General features: G+C 45.9%; 1 protein-coding gene and 1 long non-coding RNA gene across 6 annotated transcripts in view; both read left to right on the top strand.

Moving 5' to 3' along the window:
• Window positions 1-8,880, top strand: part of EMCN (endomucin) — a 57,369-nt gene extending 48,489 nt beyond the window's left edge. The window contains exons 12-14 of one of the 5 annotated variants that reach the window (XR_008466659.1): window positions 32-181; window positions 5,836-5,898; window positions 7,157-8,880. Coding sequence is in view for 3 of the 5 variants with exons in the window: in XM_054203220.1 (XP_054059195.1) it covers window positions 2,605-2,718; window positions 5,836-5,894 (173 nt within the window). In the remaining 2 variants the exon portion in view is untranslated. The other 4 variants (XM_054203220.1, XR_008466660.1, XM_054203223.1 and 1 more) reach the window with 4 other exon arrangements.
• A 3,055-nt stretch (window positions 8,881-11,935) lies between these two features.
• On the top strand, window positions 11,936-19,343 carry LOC128910244 (uncharacterized). The gene is made up of 3 exons (XR_008466661.1): window positions 11,936-15,394; window positions 15,492-15,679; window positions 16,925-19,343. It is a non-coding gene; the product is annotated as an uncharacterized LOC128910244 (long non-coding RNA).
• Window positions 19,344-21,946: the final 2,603 nt, after the last annotated feature.

Below are 21,946 nucleotides of genomic sequence, written 5' to 3'. Positions count from 1 at the left end.
TCATCTCTCTCTCATTTTGTCTTGGATCCAGGTGGATGCCTCTAGGAGTAGGTGAAGAAGCCAGGTCCCTAGGTGAGGCACTCTGTCACTGAAAATTCCCTTCCCTCCTCCTCTCACTTGCAAGATAAGCAATGCAGGTCAGCGGAGAGCAGCCTGCTGGCATGCTGCGTGCTTAGAAGCAGTAAGTGCGGGTGTTCCTACTAATGCGAGGATATGATATTCTTTTTCCTATTATGAGGTGTACTTTCAGTATCTTATTTTTCTCCCTGCAGGTAGAAAACCTAGAAGCTGCTTCACAGAAAAGGGTCCCCTCACAACAAAGAGATAGATCGAGTACCTGCTTCCCTTTCCTTCTCTTTCTAATTTTCTGATACTCTATTTTTTTTAACCTTGTATTGTATAATGGCCTGAAGTTGTGTTTTCTTTCTTCATAGAAACTGAAGAATAAACTTTCTCAGCTTTTTGCAGCTCATGGCTGGATTCTGTTTGTGTTTACTCACACCACAGATATCTGACTGCACACACACTTCCAGCTGAGACTTTTGGGCAAAACTGTAGTCAAAAAAAGTTAAATAGCATATACTTCTTTCTATATTTCAAATTCAGTTTGTGAGCTGTGCATATTTGCGAGAGTCTTTAAAGCAGTCTCTTAAAATCAGAGGCCACTGAGAATCGGATGATGTTTTCATCCGTGGAGCGTTTGGTAACTTTCCAACCTGAAGCTTTCTGAGATGTTCCTCTGTTGGGGGAGCCACCTCCCCTCCCTTCGCTGACCGTTCAGCAGCAATTGCCTTCCTATCCTTCACCTGAATGTTTCCATGGGCGCTCTTGCTGCTGTGGTGAATTGTACAGAACCTTTTGGCTTGCTGATGGTGGCGAGGAGCAGTTTGCAGGGACATGGGTGAAGTGCGTGGTGGGGGAGTGCTGCAGCACGTCACAGGTGCTGGACCCACTGGCCCACACCAAACCCAGCCAGCGCTTCCAGGCGCTGGGTCTTGCATAGTGTTGCTCTCCAGCATCTGTAATGCACCCCTGGTTTTTTTTAGTTCAGCATGGTAAAGATAGACTTTTACATTCCAATGTCTGCAGAGGTAGTTTTATACTTTTATAAAAAAATAGGTTTCTGCAATCGTATTTTATGAAAAACGTGCTTTTATTTTTTGCTCCAAACTGGTTTGCCACTTTCAAGCAATTTCTGAGCAGCAGATATTACAGTGAAATAACAGCACAACTCATTTTTTCTTACAGGCAATGTAATCTGAGGTGCAGTACAACCAATTTCTTATGTCAAAGAATATTTTTTATATCCTTTATCTTCCAACTTTCCCAATAATGTCAAAGAGGGCTTTGCCCAGGTCAAAGACTTTCTGTACTCATATAGAGATATGACCTGTTAGCTCACTTTTATATCATCATGTTCTGCTGTATATGTGTATTATGAATAATATATTCAGATTCTGAATCAAATGGGATGAGGGGGAGGAAGTTGCAGTGAGATCAATACAATAGTCTTCCACAAAGGTGAGATAGAGAAATGTTTGCTCCAGGGTTTAAAATTTGATTTTATACAGTCTGTAATTTCATCTGAGTGCGTGTCCATTGCTTATTCACATATATTGGCATCAAGATGCAACATTAATAGCCAGAAATTAGTATATTTGTGAGAGTGAAAAACCAAATCAAATACTGCACAAGTGAAATTTTAGTTAGGGAGAAAACCTTGCATTTTCATTGAAGTATTATTACTTTCCTGGTTAAACATTTAACTTTGCAGAGTCCTCAGTATCTGTCTACTTAGTCTACTTCTCATGCTCTGAAAATAAGGAGAACCAGGAGTTATGAGTACAAATTTTTTCCTGTTACATCTTCTTTATCCTCATCCTTTTTAAGCATGACTCTTTTAGAGAAGGATGTGTGCAGTGTGTATTGGATCAGGCCCAGTGCCCACACTGCCAATTTACTTGGGTGAATCAGCGACCGGGGCTCCAAAAGAAGCGTTTGAGGGGTGACACATGGGAGGTTGTGTGTCTGAAAGACCAGTGCTGTGTTACAGTAGTTGCTAGAGTACCTTCTTTTTTAATATTGAAGCTGAGAAGCTATGATGTACCTGCTCAGATCCTGGATCTATGTAGCCCCAATGGATAGCATGAGATGTGAAGGGAAGGATAACAAATAGGGAAGTTCAGCAATGCGTCCTCCGCTAGAGCCTTCCAGCAGTCTGTGGCTTGGAGGTGTCCTGAATCAGAGGTTGTATCTTTAATGCTTCATAGTTCTTGGTGGCTTTTACTTCCATGAATTTGTCTTACCCCCTGTGGCATCCATAGCTGCCAGCAGCAATAAGTTAGAAGGTTTAACTACAGATCTGTCTGTATTACGTGACCATAATGTCTAGAGACTTCAAGGTGCCTATGTCTTTGTGTTTACAATCCAATTTCAGACAAAAATCAACAAACAGGTGCAACTTTGGAGGATGAGAGGGAGAATAACAGGTTTAATGGAAGGGTTTGCTTGTAACTAAAACTTCCATGTCAGTATCTATCTGATTTCATTTTCCAAATATTCTGCCTGAGGCCTCTTTCTCAAACTGTGCATCATTTCTTTCAGTTTTTGTAGAAGTGCGTGATATATATGAGGTTGGCTTCTCGCTGCCCTCTGCCAACCTATATGAGCCCACAACTCCTCCTCCCTCAGGAGAGGTGTCACAAGGCAGGACCGCAGGTAAAGGGGGTCGCGTTGCACTTGCAGTGGCGCAGTTAACAGCGCTCTGTTAACCGTACGAAATACTTTCTTCCAGTTCCTTTCATCTCCACTTTTTGCAGTTCACTCATTTACTTATCAAAGTAGACAAATGTGCAATTAACTTTCAACCCATTATCAAAAAATTATTGCCATAGTACCTATCAAATGGGATCAACTGATACTGAGAAGCTGATGGTTCAGGTCTCTCTTGATACCTTCCATCTCCTGGTGTGCGACACTGGAGTTTAAGTGTGTCACCCTCCTCTAAATGGATAACCCAGAATCAACAAAAGTCAATTTTTCACTGATGTAGTTGTCCAGCAATTTTGCTCTTGTTGGTATTAACTATACCCTTTCTCTCTCAACAACAGCCTTCAAACCGTGGAGGTAATCCATCTAGACTGGTTGAGCACTGCCACTGCACTGTGTATTTTCTCCATTGGCAAACAGTTTGGTGTGAAAGAATTTCTTCAATCAATTAAAATATCATCTGTTCTAACAAAATAATCAACACAAATATTTGTTTTTCACTTCCCTTATGGGAAGCAAGGTCTCATTTTTAGTGGGTGATGGTTTGGGGGCAAGTTTGGGTTTTTTTGCAGTATTGGAATTTATTTCTGTCAGTTAAGGCTATTTTGAGATCAATAAAACTGTCTTCCCACTTACAACTAACCTGAATGTTCTTAATTTGCTCTTTGTGTTGCAGCTGGATATTTAGCACAACATCAAACTGCTGGGCCCTCACACTCCAAAATTGTTCTAGACATCTCTCTCTGCAGTTTTAAGGTGTACTGCAGCCCCGTATCTAAAAGCCTGTGTTGCCCTTGTTCCTCTTGTCAGAGACCATCGGTGTGACCATTCCTTCTCCAGTATATAATCATTCTCTCATCATCACTGAACTGCTAGTTGGCACTAACGAGTATACAACCTGTGATGCAAACATCTTCAGACACATTTGCAATCACGGACTAGCAATAACTTGGTTTTGTCTCAGAATTCTTGCAGGCTCCTGCCCTCTTGGGAGTGCAGTGGCAAAGCAACGCAGAGCCACTTCCCTGCCTGCATCTAACACTCCATCGGACAGTCACTGGTATTATAGGAGGACGTTGACCCCAGCAATTGTTTGTGGCAGTTAACTATTTCCAGGGATTGTGTGTACAGCACCAGAAGATTTATATAGGGCATGTGAAAATTTACACAGGGCACAAGACCACCTTCTGCGATCTCAGGGTCTTCAGTATGGCAAATTCACTGACCCTATCCTGACCGCCGCTGTCGGCAGGTACTGCTGGAGCAGTCTGCTCCTGCAGCCAGCGCTGTCTCACCCCTTTCACGCTCTGATCCACAATGGGATGTTATCCAGGGAGCTACGCTGGCTCTGGAGCCTCTCCTTACATGTTATTTTCCTGTGGGGCAAAGTATCAGTCTTCCATTAAGCGGTAAATCTGCTTAATTTCTAGCATAGGCAGAGCAGCTAGCTGAGAGTGGAACTGATAATAAAGTATTGATATTTATTACTGTACTATTACTATTTAATATTATCTTCTCCACGGTAATATATTTTTCAATGAATTGCTCCTACACCTTCTTTTTTTAAACAATCTCTGCCAATTTCTCCTTTTCACGCCCTATTAAATCTTCTATTTCTGTATATTGAACAAGGAAAGTAAAAACATGCAGAAGGAAGAAATAAGTAAAAGCAAATTAAAAGAGAAATGGGAGTTCCTGAAAATCTCATTCTGTTATTAGTACAAAACTATACAATATTTGAACTGGTTCACTTTATTTTAGCTTTTCAAAACAAGATTTTTATCCAATAAAATCTTTTTACCTACCAAAGCTCTTGTGGAAATGCTTCAGGTTTTTTTCTACCAGAAACTTGTGATTTCCTTTTCTCTAAAAAATTATATTATGAGTTATTGAAGTAGTTGCTGAAGGCCTTTTTAGCTGAAATTTAACATCATCGGAACTTCTGAAGCTCTAACTTACCAACACTTTATAATGCTTTTAAGATAATTTTATCTAAAACCAAACACTCGGGAAGCGCACACCATTCCAGCACATTATTGTTGAACAATTTTCAGTGTTTCTCATTGAACTCCATTAGATTCCAAGTTTTCTACTTATCTCTGAAAAGCCCCTTTTTGCTGCCAAGAAAAGCTGCCTGGAAACCACTGAGGAATCTTTTCTATTTTCTTCAGGAGTGCAACTATTTAATTTGACTGCTAATTATTTAAATGCCTAATCAGTGAATTTGTTATAATCCTAATTTGTACTACAATTTTCAACCCCAGGCTATAGGTCATATGCAAGTTTTTTAATACTTATTCACTTTTGCTAGAATGTGGTACATCTCTTCGCATTCTTGCCTTTTGTGTATGTGTCAGGCATTAAATTGTCTCCCGCAGGCGAGCAGGGAGGCAGAAGGCAGTTTCCTAGAGGCATTTGGGTTTTCCCACTCTTGTGCCTGTTTCCACGGGGCTCTGCCCAGTCTGGGGATGCCACTCCCTGTTCATCTCCATGTACGAATCTCTGACGCAAAGAAATCCCACTGCTGTTCCTGGGACACGCGTTTGGAAATAGGACAACTGTAAACGCATCCTCATCTGGATGCTTATTTGCCTGCCTATAATTGCTGGCAGCAGCTCCACTTCTCCAGGGAAGGAGGAGTGAGAACTGTCTGTAATCCCTGACTGAAATTGTTAAACGCTCATTTTACTGCTCTGGAGAAACTGAGCTGCTGTCAGCGATATCAGCAAAAAGTAATTTTATAGTTGTATCTTCTTTTTATAATTTAATGTTCTAATCATAGTTAAAAATTAATTAAAGTCTTACGCCTTTTCTAACCCCTTGAGAACTGCTTTGGAAATACTTTGTGGTAGTAACCCACCATTTGAGAGCAGATCATAGGGGAAATTGGCTATAAAACACAGAGAGTGGTAAAAACCTATAGCATGGACAGTTTTTGCTGGTTAAGTAAGTCTGACAAGGAGACTGGCTGGTTTGTACGGTGGTTGGCGATGTGTTCCCGCTAGACTCATTTGTTTTTTTGTCTTTGCATGTTTAACTGATGCAAATATATTTTCTGTTTCTTAGGAGAGCACTCATCTCAGGGGAAGAATAAAACCCGGCAACTCTTCACACCTCAGCAATAAATACGTAAGTTTATTGCTTTTATCTTACGTCCTGTAACATTAGTGTTTTCTAGTGTTGGTAATACTTGTTAGTCTCAGTATTGTGCCATGTAACTAAACAAAAGGGTTAAAAATGCAAAACAGAAAGAGCAATAACTTAAACTGGCGGCAGCCTCGGTGGTTCAAACAAAGCTCAGATTGGACACGCTGTCACAGAGCCCCAGGCAAACCAAGGGACTGAAGAAGCTGCCACCTTGTAGAAGTAGACCTTCACATGCATAGCATTTGGCTTTAACTGTTCAGCATTTCCTGGCTGTAATTCCCCAGGTGAGTTTTCTTTTTGTTTGTGTGAGAAGTAAGAGATTTTTGAAGGTGGCTACCTGTAAAAAAGGGAACTTGGTACCCAGAAGAGTTCAGCTCCTTTCGTTTCATGAAAAATCTGCGTTCATTCCACATCATGCAAAAGCAAGCGCTTTCATTGAGGTGGTTTAATATGGCTCGGTCGCTAACATGCAAAACTGGCAGGTGTTGGACAGTATTTTTATGTGTGCGAGGGCAGAGGCCATCAGAGCACCTCTGAAACCCGCTGTTTGTGATGTGGGCGCCGCATTTTCCTTCGCGTACGAAGCTTTCTCAGGCACCACAATCTTCACTTCCCATGGAGCTGCTTCTCTCATTGGTGGGGAAATGGGGTTCTTTTAAATGGTGGGAGAAGGAAGCGGCTGCAGGAAAGGGGCAGGCTGTGGGAAGGGCCATCTGTGACCAGGGTAGTGCAGGGAGATTGAGGAGAAGGATGGCCTGAGGAACTGTCACAGCACACGTGGGATGGACTGGACGGAGGCAGCTATGTTGGGCCCAGACGAAGCCCAGTTTTCCACCATCACTGGGATGAAGCCCCTCTAGATTACGTCCTATCACCCTCTACTGAGTGAGGTTGACCAGAAATGTGGAGAGACCCTTTTGCAAAATATCTTTGATGTTTTTGGCCTATTCTCATTTCCACCAGGATGTACAAATTGAGCTTTCCTAATGACAACAGTAAGGACAAAATAACCTTCTTTGTCCCTTGAATTAGAGCAGCAGAATGCAATTTTGCCTACATTACTGAAATGCCGGAGGTGGTTCTGTTTGTGTAAGTGCAGGACAATGTTCTGGACAATGGATTTACTCCTTATTGTCTACCCCATATTGAGTTTACTCTATGGCATCCATTTCAGCTTACTCTTATGTTCCTGAACAACCTTACCTGGAATAATAATCTTGAGATACTGTTGTCGTTTCAGATGTGAAGCACCCTGTTTTATCACAACACACAAGAACATCCCACCAAAGTTGCAGTTCCACAGGAAATGTGGAGCAGCTGAAGCTTTTTACCAGGCAGGACACTTGCGTTAATGACCAGCTCTTGACTTCTAAAGCTCAAGTGTCTCCTGTCCCTTCTGGAACAACACTTAATTTTTTGATGGCTTAATAACTGGTATATCGTATGTATTTATTATTTTCACATATAGTAAAAGCAGGAAAATTTTCAAGAAGGTTGAAGAGAATGTAAAAATCAGGTGATGTTTGCATAGTAGTTATTAGAAATGTTTTCTGCGCATACAGGAAGGAATATGTTAGCATACTTTGTTGAAATTATGGTAGGTAGGGTTCTTTTAATTGTATGTAGCAAAATACAAACAGGGCCTGACCCTTGAAACAGTACTGGGCAAATTGCCACTATGAAAATTAATTCAGTGATTTCCATGAGACTCCTCACTGTAGCACACGTTTGGCTTGCCATAAACGTTTACAGGATGGGATGTCTGGGTGAAATGTTGAAGTGTGTGCTTTTTTCTGTGAAAGGCGCAATATACCTTGCACTGAGGCTCTTTGAAGTTCTGTAAATTACTGAATATGATCCTTGTAATGTAGCAGGCAACATAGTTTATTTTCACCTGTTCCTTCGCTAATTGCATTACATGTGCTATAAATACGTCTCCTATATAGCCTGGGGCGCACAGAGGGAATCAGCAAGATAAGCAATTTTACAGATGAACCTTCTTCCCTCTGTTCTGAGTCATGCATGGGATTCCTGAGGGCTATTGAATAACTTTGGAAGTTTAAAGAGTGTTTCAAGTGCTAATTACAGACTTTCTTAATTTGTACAGAGCTGGCAATTCAAAAATATCAAGTAGTGCTTCTACCTGCATGTATCCTACTTTTCTAGAACTATAAATGTTTGAAAATTGTATTACGGTCAGCATCTGCTCAGTCTCAATCCACTGACTCTGGTAGTGTGCCAAGAACCTCCATTGTTTTATCAGCAAATGGAAAGAAGACAACTGGTGGTGTAAGTGCAAAGACCAAGAGCCAGGACGATGATCTAAGTTTTGATACCTGTTGATACGATGCTTTTGAGGAACTTCTCTCTCTGATTTCCCTCTCTGAAATAATAAAACTTTCCTAGCAGTATGGTAAGAGATTGAGCACATTTGTTAGTTCATGTTTATACACAAAGCTGAAAAGCGTTCATTGCCCTGTGCTTGACTGTTGCTCTTATTTCCACTTTGATGGGTCTAATAATTCTCTGTCTTAGTGGCACCAAGAGAAGCTTTTGATGAAGCTCTGTAAAAGATGAGGAACCAACAAGGGTCCTTCATGCTGCAGCTGAACTTATGTGGTTTGTTCAGGTATTTCTGGATCACTTGGGTTGCTCAGGAGCAGGGGAGTCTTGGATGCCTACTTTGGAAAGGTCAGGCCATCTAAAATACGCTAATTGGCCTCTGGAACTATTGAGATTCCTGATTGCTGAAGTTTCCTATGAAAAAAGCAATCATTGTGGATTTTCATGTTGATTTAAAAAAAAAAAGGGTATTTTGTAGCGTGTTGCATCGTACTGGAAGGACAATAGAAAAAAAAAGCAGAGAAAGATCGTGAAATATGTATATGTTTCTGCAAAATTTGTTCAGGAACTACCATGGTGTGTCAAAAAAAATTAACTGCCTATTAAAAGTTATTCTCTTTATTAAGTGGCTCTTATTTTTCTCTTTGCAGAAATGCAATTCATTACCCATATGAAATGCAACTATTGTTCATTACTCTGCATTCCCATCGCACAGAGTGAGCTCAACTCTTTACAGTGAGCCTAGAGAGCAGACACTAGAAATTTGTGGTGGCAGGGGGAGCATGAGACCTTGCAGAAGGCATGCTGGGGGTGGCAGGCGGAGTACAGAACACTCCTCCTCGTTACAAGAGTTGATGGGGAGAGAGCGGGGCTCACTGCAAATCTTGGTACAGGAAAAGTGAAAAACACCACAACAGGGGAAGATGTTTGGGCTTTTCATGATAAAGGGCATGGCAGACAGCAAAGCTCTCATCGGAAGGCTGGAAAACGAACCTCAAAATGACTGGCTTGTGTGAGTGTATGAAGCAAAAGAGGTGGGTTTAGTGGAGAGCAGAAAAGAAGAACCTGTGATCCTCTTAACCCCTGAGGCAACAGAGCTTGTGGTAAAGGGAAATGTGTGACCTTTGTCCTTCCTTGTGAAGGATCAGGAGGGAACTGATGTTTGTACAAAGAAAAGAAGACAGATTTGCTTGAAGGGTATCTGTAAAGAACAGAAAGGATTTGGAAGAATGTTTGGGGCTCTTTTTTCTTCAAAGCTGGAGATGCTGGAGTTGGCTTTAATGGGAGGTGACAAAGTGACTGCAAAGAGAACTCAGTTATTAAAGAAGTTACATGCAATGGCTCAGGCAGATGAAAAAGAAATGAAAAATCAATTCCAGTTGTCTGGCTCAACAGCTCTAGTGTAATACACGTCTGAAAGATCCACTCGAGTTTTTCTAGTCACTAGCATGGTCAAAAAAAACCAAACAACCAAAAGCAAAAGTTGTTCCTCCACACGTGAGGTTTGCCTGTGTGAGGATACCTAGGAAAGTGGATCTACATTTGTAAAATACTTTCCACTAAAGTTTCGCTAAATCTAGTGCAGACAGTCCCACCTAAACTGAGTGTCCTTCAGTTTCTGTGTCATCATCTGCTACAGGAGTGAATGACGTCCACTTCAGTGTGGAATGAGCATGCCCACGCAAATATGATTGAACTGGATCCACTTTCAAATTAGTTCAGCTCACGAGTTACTAGTTAAACAAGTTTTTGGGTCAAGCATATGATTCTGATCTACGTGTGACAATCCAAGACTAAAGAACAAAACTGGCTGGCAAAGACTTTGTTTGGGGTTCTGCTAGTCACCGTCAGTAAAGCCTGCGAGGCTCAGGTTTGCCAGGAAAAAGGTATTTTCAGCACTGTCCACCTCAGGCACAACTTGGGAAGACGAGTCACGGTCTTCAAGGATAGAATCATAGACTTGCCTAGGTTGGAAGGGACTTTTCAGATCATCTAGTCCAACCATCAACCTAACTCTGACAAAAAACATCACTAAACGATAGAAAATTTTTCCTGACCCCTTCCCAAAATCCTAACCCTGTTCCTTTAAAAGTCTCGCAATATTTTGGGAGCGGCCAGCGGCATTCAGCACACTGGGATTTTGGATCTGCTCCCAAACAAGACAGGTGGGCACTAAAAAAAAAAACAAACCAAAAAAAAGGTGTTGTACAGTGTATTGACTATTGGCTTTCTATTCTAAGATGCTGTATCGAGCAACTTATTTGACTCACATAAGAGAAAAAATACCACAAAGAAAAAGACTTTGATCATTATTTACAGGAAAAAGGTCCAGAAATGAGAAAACAGCATAGAAAAATGAAAATAATAATTTCTTAAAAGTAGGGGCTGAAGAGGTAGGTATTAGGTGCTTTAAAAAATCCCACAAGCAGCTGATTAGCCTCCTAAGTATTTAAATATTTATTTTTGCATGTTTGGCTGAGGGTCTTGTGTGAGCTGCTCATGAACGGGTCAGCCTTTTGTTCATTTTTTTGCTTATTGGATCACAGGAATCGTTCCGGCCCTCGACACCCTGGGGTCTGTGGATGGGACTATTTACAGGCTGCTTCTGGCACTGCTCAGAAAGGTGCTTAAATAAAAACTATTCCTCGGGGGCCGTCTGTTGGGTGTGGGAAAGCCGCACCGCCCGCCGGCGAGGCCACTGTGAGGGGAGGCAGCGGCACCATCTGGATGCTTCGCCCTCCAAAGCCCCCAAAGGCTTGTGTGGTTTTGAAGCGACTCCACCCCACTGAAGAGGGGTGAACCATCTAACTGCACACCGGTGCGCAGTTGGCTGAGAGAAGGGGGTAAAGCACACGCTTCTCGCTGGCTCGGGATGGGGAGAGGGTTTGCAGCATCTCTGGGATGCCTCGGTTGCCAGCACCCCTCTACTGACCCCAGGATCTGGATTTTCTGCTGTGCCCCGCGGTGGCAACGCTGCTGTTTGCAGCCTGCCCTTCAATTTTTGGGAGAGGGAGCAGCGCAGTGTGCTGGCTATTGACTTGCTGTTGGATTTCTGCAGCGCCGGAGCATCCCCGGGGCTCCCCGGCCGGAGCATCCCCTGACCCAGCTGCTGCCCTCCGGCACCCCCGGCACCTGCAGCACACTGCGCCCTGCGGGCAAAGGGCTCTCCTCGGGAAGCTTTAAACATATGTCCTGGGACCTCTCCGGCACCATTAATTATGGCTCCTCAATTTCTTCAAATGAGGACTCTATATGTAATAAAATAAATGAGCTTAAAGATTACTCTATTGATTCCCAATTGAGGCAGCTTTTCAGTTTATGGCTAAGGGCAACCTATAAAACAGAAGCTTTAATTAACCCTGGCAAATGCAGCCCATGTGAAATGCCAATACCATCAAAATACTCATCACAGACAGATGAAGGATCTTCTCAGCTCACTTTTTTCCACCCTGCACGCTATCCTGGGTGAAGAGCCGTGGCAGAGGCACTTCACCAGGCTGTGCCGGGGCCGGGGCCAGGGCCAGAAATCTCTCTGCTCCCACCAGCACCTTCGTTGCTGGAAGTGCCAGCTATACCTGTTGACATGCCTGTCTGTTTGACGACTTCTTAAGGGCTGGACTAGATGACCTTTAAAGGTCTCTTCCAACCCAAACCGTTCTATGATTCTATGATTTTATCCACCCATGGCTTTGCTGGCAGCCAGGAGAAAGACCCACAAGCAGCCTGGCGGTTGCCTGCAAAGGTCACCAAGAAGGTCCTGCTGGGGCATGGGGACTCCACTCCATGGTGGGCAGTTTTGGGGCTGTCCTACCGGCAGCTATAGGTAACCCTTTGTCTTGTGGCTGCCGCGTTGTGCTGTACCAGTTCCCTGGAAGGATCTCCTGTAACTTAAGGGTATGGAGCAGCTTCAGGTGCTGCACAGAGTTTAGTCCATTATTTGAGATTAAAGCTACTGCGGTGCCTCAGCAGGGCAGCCCCAGCATGAGCTCTGATGCGCTTCAGGACACTCGCAGGTGGCAAAATTCATTTCCTTTATCAACAGCGCATGATCCAGCCTTTTCATCCACACCTTCTGGTCCTCATGGGCAGCCCTTTACAGAGGAAAAAAAAAAAGCTGCACTTTCTGCCCAACTTGTTGCAAGCACGGGGTGGGGTCCGTGTCGCACCCGTCCCGCTCCCTCGGTTTCTGCCCCTGCCCCGTGGCTGCCGTTGCTCCCTGTGCTGTGGCACAGCCTGACAACAGCCCTTTCCTTCCAACCTGCCCTAGGGATTTGGGCCTGCAGCATCTTCTGGGGAAGCGAAAGGAGCAGCACTCAGGACCTCTGGCCAAGGGCAAGCCGCAAGCCTGCCTTAGGGAAACCGCGCCGCGCAGCCTCGCACGGAGGGGTTTCTGGAGCAGAGTTGCCAGCTTTTGGGGCCACATCGTAGCACTCGAGGGAACAGCACTAAACAGCGCAACTACAGAAAACCCCACCAAAAACATCACCGTTAAATAAAACTGGGAGGGAAGACAGGACTATGAGGGCAAGGAGCATTTCACTGGTTTTCCTCTCTGCTTTCCACAGTGCATTAATTTTTTCCAGATGTGGTGCTTTCTGATAGAAAAACAACTGTGTTATTGTGCTCTTTATTATTATTAACAACTTTCAGCTTTCTTATTACATCAGTAGGACACTTCCCCCGTCAGGGTTGCTGTTCTTCTAATGAACGTGGCTCATTTGTCTCCTTCCTTCCCTCCCTGCTCTGCTTTTTGTCTGCCTGCTCTTTGGGTAGTAATTTGATGTGTTGAGCTCTCACCACCTCCGCTGCCCCCGGGGCTGAAGTTCTGACGATGCTAAACAATTAAAATGCAATGCAATTACCGGCAGTACAGAACAGTGGAGAAAAAGCCGGCAAAAATTCAGCCGTGCAGAACACTGCGGAGACTGTGTGGCTGTCAGTCTCCGACTCCAGGAGATAATTTGGTTTTTCTAAGAAGCAATAATTGAGCCTTTCGCATGTGCCACGGTTATGAACTAGTCAAAAGCCTGTTTGCTGTGCACCCAGGAGCACCAGAGGGATTGGATAATCCCCGCAGCTTTTCAGGGGCTGCCAGCTTTACACTTCAAGCCTTTTCTAGCTCCTGTATTTGTAAGTTATTCTTTTGACAGCTTTTACGCATACAAGCGCCTTGTCTGGATTTAACTGGCGAAGCGAGGGAGGAAGGATGAGGAAGACCATGCGAAACAAAACCTGTGTAGCTGGTGGGAGTCCAGAGCCAGAGCTGAACTCTGCTGCTCACATCCACCCCAAGAAAAACCCAGGGGAGAGACAAAACTGTCTCCAACCTTCAGCCCTCAGGTTACGGTAAGCGTCAGGACGCGGCTGCAGGTGCCCCGCGCCAGCTGGTTTGATCACACTCAGATACTTCCAGTCCTACATTCATGAACCCCAGGCATACCTTTCCAAAGAAGAGTTAGTGCAAGGGAGCTCAGCAAAGAGCTGCTACTATCAAAAAAGTAACTGGAAGGAGCCTTTGCAGCTGGGGTTCGATGGCTCAGCTCGGCGAAGCACACAGCCCGTGCAAAGGGCAGCGAGGAGGTGATTGCGTGTACTTGCAGCCGCTCTGCACAGAGAGCGCGGAGCATCAGGGCTGCCCGGACTTGCAGGTCAAATCCCAAAGGTGAGTGACAGAAACCCCTAAGTGCTCCCTCTGCTTAGCCAGAGCCCCTGCTCACGGCAGGGGGGCAAAGAGGCTCCCACCTCTTTGGGAAAGCACCTCCTGGGTACAAACTCCCCATGGCTGCCCAGGGCAGCTCCTCTGCCCCACGCTTGCCGGGCTGGCTTCCCGCTCCCTTCCTCGCATCCCAAAGTCTGTGGTCATTCATTAAAGACGTGGCCAGCAATGGCTTAATCCTCTTGCACTGCAGTGATTTAACCTCTGCCCAACGCACTGCAGGAGGGTCCTAGCCTAGATGTCCGGGAGATGGGGATAACCTGGGACCAGGGTGTGAACCAGGCCACGCTTTCATGCTGGTTAAGCTGGGTACTGCTTTACAAACCAGGGCAAGTTTTCATCCTCTTGTGCCATACTATGCCTGGCCAAGAAGCTGGGAGAGACCCTGAGGCACTCACCGCACTGGGGAGCTGACCTGGAGGCACATATGTCCCCCATCACCCTGATCAGTTCCTTCAGGTGCTGCTACTCTGTGATCACCAGGGAAATTTGGCCCTGTGCACTGCCCTCCCTCCCTCACAGGTAGGTTACTTATTGCTGGGGCTGCTTTGTACCCACCTCCATGGAAATAAGTGCTGCTGTTTGCAAAGGATGAAGACTCTGAGGTGTCTTCCAACCTCCAAAAACACAGATGCACTTGGGCCCCCCATGGCTGCCCAGGCTTGGTTGTTAGCTTAGGAGCAGGAAGGCTGAGCTCACGCAGGAGGGGTTTGCTGGTCCCTGATGGATGGCAATGGCGTCTCACTGAGTAACTACAGCAGGTGAGGGGGAAAATTGTTATTATCCTGTACCTGTGTTTCCTCTCTTTCTGAGAGCTGCCGCTTTCAGCTGTTCCCTCAGGCAGTCTGCTTCTGCCCTTCTCCAAAACTTCATGGTGCTACAACGGGGAAGGCACCTGCATCTCTCTGGGCTGGGTCTGATGCCCTTGCAGAGCCACGAAAACATCTGTGTACCAAGAAGAGCTATTTGTGATGGGCACAACCTGGCCCTCTCCGCACAGCCACTGTTGACCTCTGTACCTGAAAAAGAAAATACAGCTCTTAAAAGCTTAAACTTAAAAAAAAAAACCCCCAAAACTTAAAAGCTCCGTTTTAAACTCAATGTTGAAGTTTGTAACCCAACTCTCTGCTTGCTGTGCCCAGCCTCGAAACCGGTAAAAGATGCGATCTGGAATGATGCGTTCTCCCTTCAAATAGTTTCTCAAAGCTAATTGTTGGTTTTCAAGCTTCTTTTAAAAAGCATTTTGTCAGTTCTTTGCAACTTCGCTGGCCTGAAGCAGAGGCGCGTGCAGGAGCACGACACAGCAGAGGTGATGGATTTCTCTCGCCCGCCGGGGTGGAGTGACGTGGAAGGAGCAGCAGAGGCGGGCAGGTGGGAGGGCTTCAGTCTGACGCTTCAAGCAGCGTCCTGGGAGCGAAGGTAAGGGGTGGCCTTTGAGGAATGAATAACGCCAATGCGCTGTCTTTCTGGTCTGGGTTTTCAAAGCTTCAAAGAAACAATTTTCCTGTGCCTACAGATCACCGACAGCGTGAGCTGTCCGGGGACTGTCCCTTCGTGGGGTGGGCATTATGCCCTGTTTGGAGGATGAAGGAATTTGCACGGAAGCCATCTCCGCGCCATTTGTAGGCTGGAAAGCACAGCCCTGCCTTTCTCCATGTGGCTGAGCTCACCACTGGCCATCTGGACGCAGCAGGACGGGGTCAGGTATGGTGACGCTTTGCCCACACGCTCAGTTCTCTGTCCCTACACAGGTTGTAAATTAAACCCAAAGTATAAGGAAGGACTTTCCCCCCCCCGCCCCCCCCATTAAATGAGGGGACCTGACCAGCTGGTTTACTGTGCCAGTTTTAGGAACACAATCGTTAGGATTCAACTGCGATGCAAAGGCAATGCACTAACTTTAGCTGAGCCTCAGTCATTAGGCACATATGGGTTTTTTTAATTTCCATAGCTGGGTCTGACATATAGAATTGGTTATTTTACCCATGTGTGTTGGAAGCAGCAGGAATTAGTGTAGAGTACAAACAGCGTATCTGAGGGAGCAAAGTAAGGAAAAGTTAATGGACCTAATTATTGGAGCAAGCGTTCCAGGTACTCAAGATGGCATTCAGGGAAGAAGAAACCCAAACTATTACGGATAAAATAATTTCTAGGCTTTCAGAGATCCTTTTCAAATGAAGCACTTTAATACTTAGAGTCTGTGTTTTCTAATTGAAAATGAGTGACATTATCCCCATGCTACCGAGGGGAAAAATGAGAGCAGAAGCTCATCGCGTTTACAAAGCCTAGCACGCCTCTGCGCTGGGGATGGGGACAACAGCTCATCAAGGCTCACATAGGCCCTGCTTTGCTCTGCAGGATTAATGCCCAGAAAAGCACATTTAAGGCCTGCAGTCCTGCAAATGAAACAGAAATCAAGGTGTACTGAGTTTGTGTGGCAAGGCTTTGGTAGCGGGGGAGCTGCAGGGGTGGCATCTGTGAGAAGCCGCTAGAAGCTTCCCCCATGTCCAATAGAGCCAATGCCAGTGAGCTCCAGGACGGACCCACCACTGGCCAAGGCCGAACCCATCAGCGATGGTGGTAGTGCCTCTGCAAAAACTTATTTAGGAAGGGGAAAAAAAAAAAAAAACACCTGGGCAACTGCAGCCGGAGAGAGAGGAGCGAGACTATGTGAGAGAAACACCTCCACAGACACCAAGGTCAGTGAAGGAGGAAGGGGAGGAGGTGATCCAGGCGCTGGAGCAGAGATTCCCCTGCAGCCTGTGGTGAAGACTGTGGTGAGGCAGGCTGTGCCCCTGCAGCCCGTGGAGGCTAGTGGTGGAGCAGATATCCACCTGCAGCCCGTGCAGGACCCCACACCAGAGCCAGTATGAGAAGAGACCAACACCATGAAGCTCCTGTGCCATTTGCATTCATCTCTCATATTAATTAAAATCAGTCTATTTTTAGTTAAGCTGACTTGCAGTTTCCAGCACGCCATAACAAAGTGCCAGAGAAGCAGTGAAACCTTCTGGTGCAAATCCTCCCTCTCCTTCAAGAGAGCTGATACAAAGCGGTCTCTGACAGCATCTGTGCACTCGCATGGAGAAAACACGTCCCCATCAGCATCAGATAACAGCGGCCCAAAACCCCCGTCAGGTGAGCCTACAGCACGTCAGGTCTGGACTCTTGGGCATGTTAATTTTCTTAATTATGTATGTTGTGTTAAGCAATATTGTGAATCGGCACAAAATACCAGATACAAAACTAAGAGAATTAACCTCGGTCGTTTCGTACAAATAAAAAGGTTACTGGGACACGAGGTGGTCCTGGATTGGTTTAGCTGGAAAATCTGGAATTGCCTTCCCTGCTAAAACCAGCCCACAGCCAAAGAGGCGAGGAGAGTATGGGTCCCATGGGGCAGGAGTTTGCCACGCAAGGACCCTGGTATGTATTTATTTGCAGTACGTACATTGGTTGAGCTGCTGGCATTTTTGGTGTCATGCAGATTCTGGTGCAATGCTTTAGGGGGTGTGCATTGCTTTTGCCTCTGCAAATGTGCAGGAGGGTTGTTAGAAACAGGAGAACTTTTAAGCAAAGCCACCGAAGACCGGAATATATTCCCGGTGTTTATTCTAACCTGATGTCCTTTAATGTTGAGCCATGTCAGAGAAACTAGGATGGGCGGTGATGGTCTCGGTTAAATGGATACTGTGCCTACCTGTCCTTTCCCGCCTCCTTTTCTCCTCAAAAGGAAGTTATCTTACCACTGTCTTGATACTGCCATGTTAGCAGTTCCTCTGCCCAGCCTCCAAATCACGCTGCAACTGCACAGGACTTGGGGTTGCCAACCTCTGCTTTTATATGAGCAAGTCACAAAACCAGCCCCCCTCTGCTTTGCAGTAGAAGGCGGGGAGGGAAGACATGGCACCAAACCGGTTTCATCATGGACCAAACTGGCTGCCAGCAATGCTTCCTGTGGCGTGCTGGTGGCAAGGCACAAGCCCGGGTACTGGCCCTGAATCCAGCTGAGATCATTAGGAAACCGGAGGGGGCTTAGCTTTGTGCTGTGGAAAACAAACATGAAGGTCTCTCGCAGAGGGAGCGGTGCACCAGAGCAGCTCAGTGTCCAGGACGTATCTGCATCTGGGTGGGGAGAGCTGGGCTCACGTGGAGCCCCGTGGCACGTTAGGAAGCAAAAGCTGTTTTGGGAAGCCGATGCTTTTAATACATTTTAATACCTGGATAGGAAGGTAATGTTCCTTGTAAGAACATCACCCCTGGTTATGTTGGGGTTTCTTTCCTGTACCGTACTCCCCAAGCAGATTTCTAGACCCTCAACAAGCCAACAGTTTCTTGCCTTTGTGTCACTGCGCTGCAGGGGATGGCAGCTGGCGTGACGACTCTAACCAGCATTGCCTTGTGCTGCTACCTGCTGCACCGCCTCCCCGAAACGCCTTCGAGGCATGGATGGGGGCTGAGCTGCTTCAACGATCTCGCAACCTTCTTGTTTTATTACTTTAGAAGACCTTAAAAAAAAATGAAAAAAGAACGATAACCTTTGCCTTATCGTATGCGCAGCCTGTGCTGCCAGGTGGTATTTCATCCCTGCAGGCAGAGACCAGCGGGAGGTTGACAGCCATCACTGTATCAATGTGCTGTTGGGTTGTGCGGGGCTGTAAAAACAGTGTGGTTGGTTTTGGACGTGTTGCATGGACCCAGGTGTTGCAGCAGGTGGATTCAGGTTTTCCCAGCCCGTGAGGTGCTCCGGCAGGGCAGGAGAAATGGCTCTGCAATATGAATGATGGGGATGCCCAGCACACACTCTCTTGTTGTGAGAAACATCAGCAAGGAACTTCATCAGCCTTTGCAAAAGCAGCACAACCCTCCCTGGTTCACCACCCCGACACTGGTATGATGCCGGGGTGCAAAGATCGAGTGTGGGTTCCAACAGGCTGCACCTCCACCTTCCCCCCCCAAAAACCCTCATACCCACCTGAAAAATACTACTGAAGCAGGATGGAGACATTACCTTTTCAGGTCATTTATTCAGCAGAGGTGGTGGAGGGGAGGGAGCCCTCAGAGTTAGTTCTGGATATGAACATGACTTGTCAAGAGGTCTCGTTTTTTCCAGAGGGATTTGATGTCTTAAAGTGGAAGAAGGGAAACAGCCCAAAGCGTTAACGAAGTTCAGCCCTGGGGCAGAGACAGAGGGAGCAGACGTGTGATTAGAAGAGCTGAACTCCCTTAACTGAGAATTGCAACCAGGCACACTGCGCTTTTTTCTACGCCAAGAAACCACTTCTGTTCCCTAACAGCCATTTATAAACCTACTGCCACGCAGATAATCTTCCTAAAGACAACTAGGCTTGACTAAAATGTTACATCCATCCATTTTACCGTAGTTAACCTCATAACACAGATGCGAAACGAGCCGGGTAACACCTATTTGTATTCACAGTAACATGCCAACCTAAACCATAACGCTTGTTGCTTTTGCTGTTCTTCCCTGAGGCAGTTTGGTGTCTCGTTCCCACTGCGCTGTTTGTTGGTGGGGGTTTGAGGTTTTTTGGTTTTTATTTTCCTTATGTCCTTTCACCTGGGAGATGCTCTGGGCAGCAGCTTTCAACCTGCATTTCAGGGCGCAGCAGGGGTTTGCCTGGTAAAACATCTCTGAAGAGGCAGCAGCTTCCTCCCCACTCTGGGACACGTGGGCTGCCCCAAAGTGATGGGGGTCATCGGGGTGGGACCGGCAACCCGTCCCCCACCTCCTTTGCTGCCAGCCCCCCAACTGTCCAGGTGACTTCTGTTCATATCAGCTTTATGTTTGGTTTAACAAGTTTGGCAAAGGCCTGTTTGCATGGCAGGCTGTTGATGGAGCAGGTGTAAAAGAAGCAAACAAAATCAAACCAGCAGTTTGAATTGAACTTTTGTGAAATTTCTTGGAAGAAGTAAATGTATAACTTACCAAATATACAAACTGTGAAATCCATAAGCTGCAATAGAGGACTAAATGATTCCTATCCTAAAAACACCTATTAAAGTATTGCTTTACAGAAGAAAGCAATGGGTTTTGTATGGGACAACTTGCAGCAAACTTCCATCTTTTAATCCAAATAGACCAGAAATGCCAGAGTAATGAAGCAACCATCTTTCAGTTTTGTTTCTCCCCAAGCAGAGAGAAATTTGGCATTCTGATTGCAAATGCCCTTTATGGCAACGCTGGGCGCACTGCATCCAGCAGCAGTGGGTAGGTAACGGCACCTGAAGTCCATGCCAGTTAATTTTTCCCTGAGAACAGACAGGTTTCCATCCCCAGAAACTGAAAACCCTTCCGACAAAATAGAAGGATTTTTCAAGGAGAAATGCGAGTCGCAAAGCCCCTGTGCAGGGCTCCCACGTGGCGAAGGATATTTCAGCAGCGACAGCCCCTGAGCTGCAAAGCACCGTGGCCAGCTGGCAGATGGAGATGTTCGCAAGCAGTGAAACCAGAGCTTGGGAAATGTGTAGGTCTCGCCTGGCCCTGCAGGCAATTAGAGAAAAGACCTCTACTTTCATCACGATGTTTTCTTCCAAAAATATGGACGGGTGGATGCTGTTGGTGCTGTGACTGACGGGGACACTTGCCACCAGCCCACACCAGGTCCTTGGGTCCAGAAGTTGCTGCTGGCTCCTCATTCCCTCTGGGCACAATTTGCTTTTTCAGTGGGAAAGGTAGACAGTGATGAAGAAGATAGTGATGGTAATGGTCACGGTGATGGTGTGCTTCCCAACAGGTTAAGGTCCTCACTAATTAAAGTTTCCTCTGTTTTGCAGCCTCAACGATGAACACACCAGTTTACACCACTATATATTTGCGATTGCCCTTAAGCTTATAGGGTTTTTAGAAGAGGAAGAGCTTCACAGGAGCTGGCAGTGCTGGTCTCAAGGTAAGGATTTGGCTTATGGAAGGGCTCATGCCTGGAAACTGTTGGGTATGAGGTACTTAATTATTCATATATTAAATGCATAGTTGGAATTACTCTAGCACTTTAGCATTTTTATGTCACAAATTAAATCTCTTCTAGGCTTTTTCTTATCTAAACCTCTGCCCTTTCCACCCAAGATTTTTCGAAAGCAAAAGCGTTCAAGCTGAGATGAAGCACAAAAGGATTTACTAGAGTTTGAAAAGTCCCACTTGTTAAAAGCCTGGTGGGGACCCTGTCCATGCACACTCTGGGGACAGCTGAGGTTGGCCAAGCGGACTCAGCTCCCTTTGTATTTTGGGGCAGGACTGGACGGCTTTTAGCAGGACCATGTTATCAGGGGAGAGGGAGGAGAGAGTACTGAGGAAAAGGAGGGGCAGCTTTTAGCAATTTGGGCATCTCAAGGCGATCAGGCTTGATCTTCCTCATAGCTGCTAGACAACCGCAGCAGGGGACTGGGAGACATTTATTGTAAGACTCAACACTTTTTAATTAAAGCCGCTATTGAAAATACTCATCACTTGGTGGTGGGAGGGAGAGAAACCTCCTGCACCTTCCCTGCACATCGCAGGGAAGCTGAAAAGGCCACATACCTGTTTTATCTCCTCCCATGTGGGCCAGCTTTGAAGCAAGGTAGTGGCAGTGCTTCTGAAACCCCACCTCCCCCTTGCCATTTCAGGAAGGAAGAATTTTGCATCTATTAACTTCCAAAAATAAAAGGTTAATTAAAGCCAAGAGCCTAAACTAAGCCCCGGTTGAGCTGGCTTGGTATATTAATCAAATGGAGCTACAGCATTGGGACTTTCACGCAATGGCTAAGGTTCAGCAGGAGAAGACACATCAGAAAGTGAGAAACCCACGGTTCACCGGCCAGAGGTTGCCACTTCTGTACTTTCCCAATTCAGGGGTACCTTGGTGATCAGAGCAAGTCTCATAAAGTAATTTAAGCAGGGTAAATTTAATATAGGATGTTGTATACCAAAGTAGCGTGCTGCAGGGCTATCACTGACGACAAGACACTCTGCAG

This window comes from Rissa tridactyla, chromosome 5 (genome assembly GCF_028500815.1).
Source record: "Rissa tridactyla isolate bRisTri1 chromosome 5, bRisTri1.patW.cur.20221130, whole genome shotgun sequence".
NCBI classification, from domain to species: domain Eukaryota; kingdom Metazoa; phylum Chordata; class Aves; order Charadriiformes; family Laridae; genus Rissa; species Rissa tridactyla.
The sequence above is the reverse complement of the archived record's forward strand: the minus strand, read 5'-3'. Positions and strand labels throughout refer to the sequence as shown.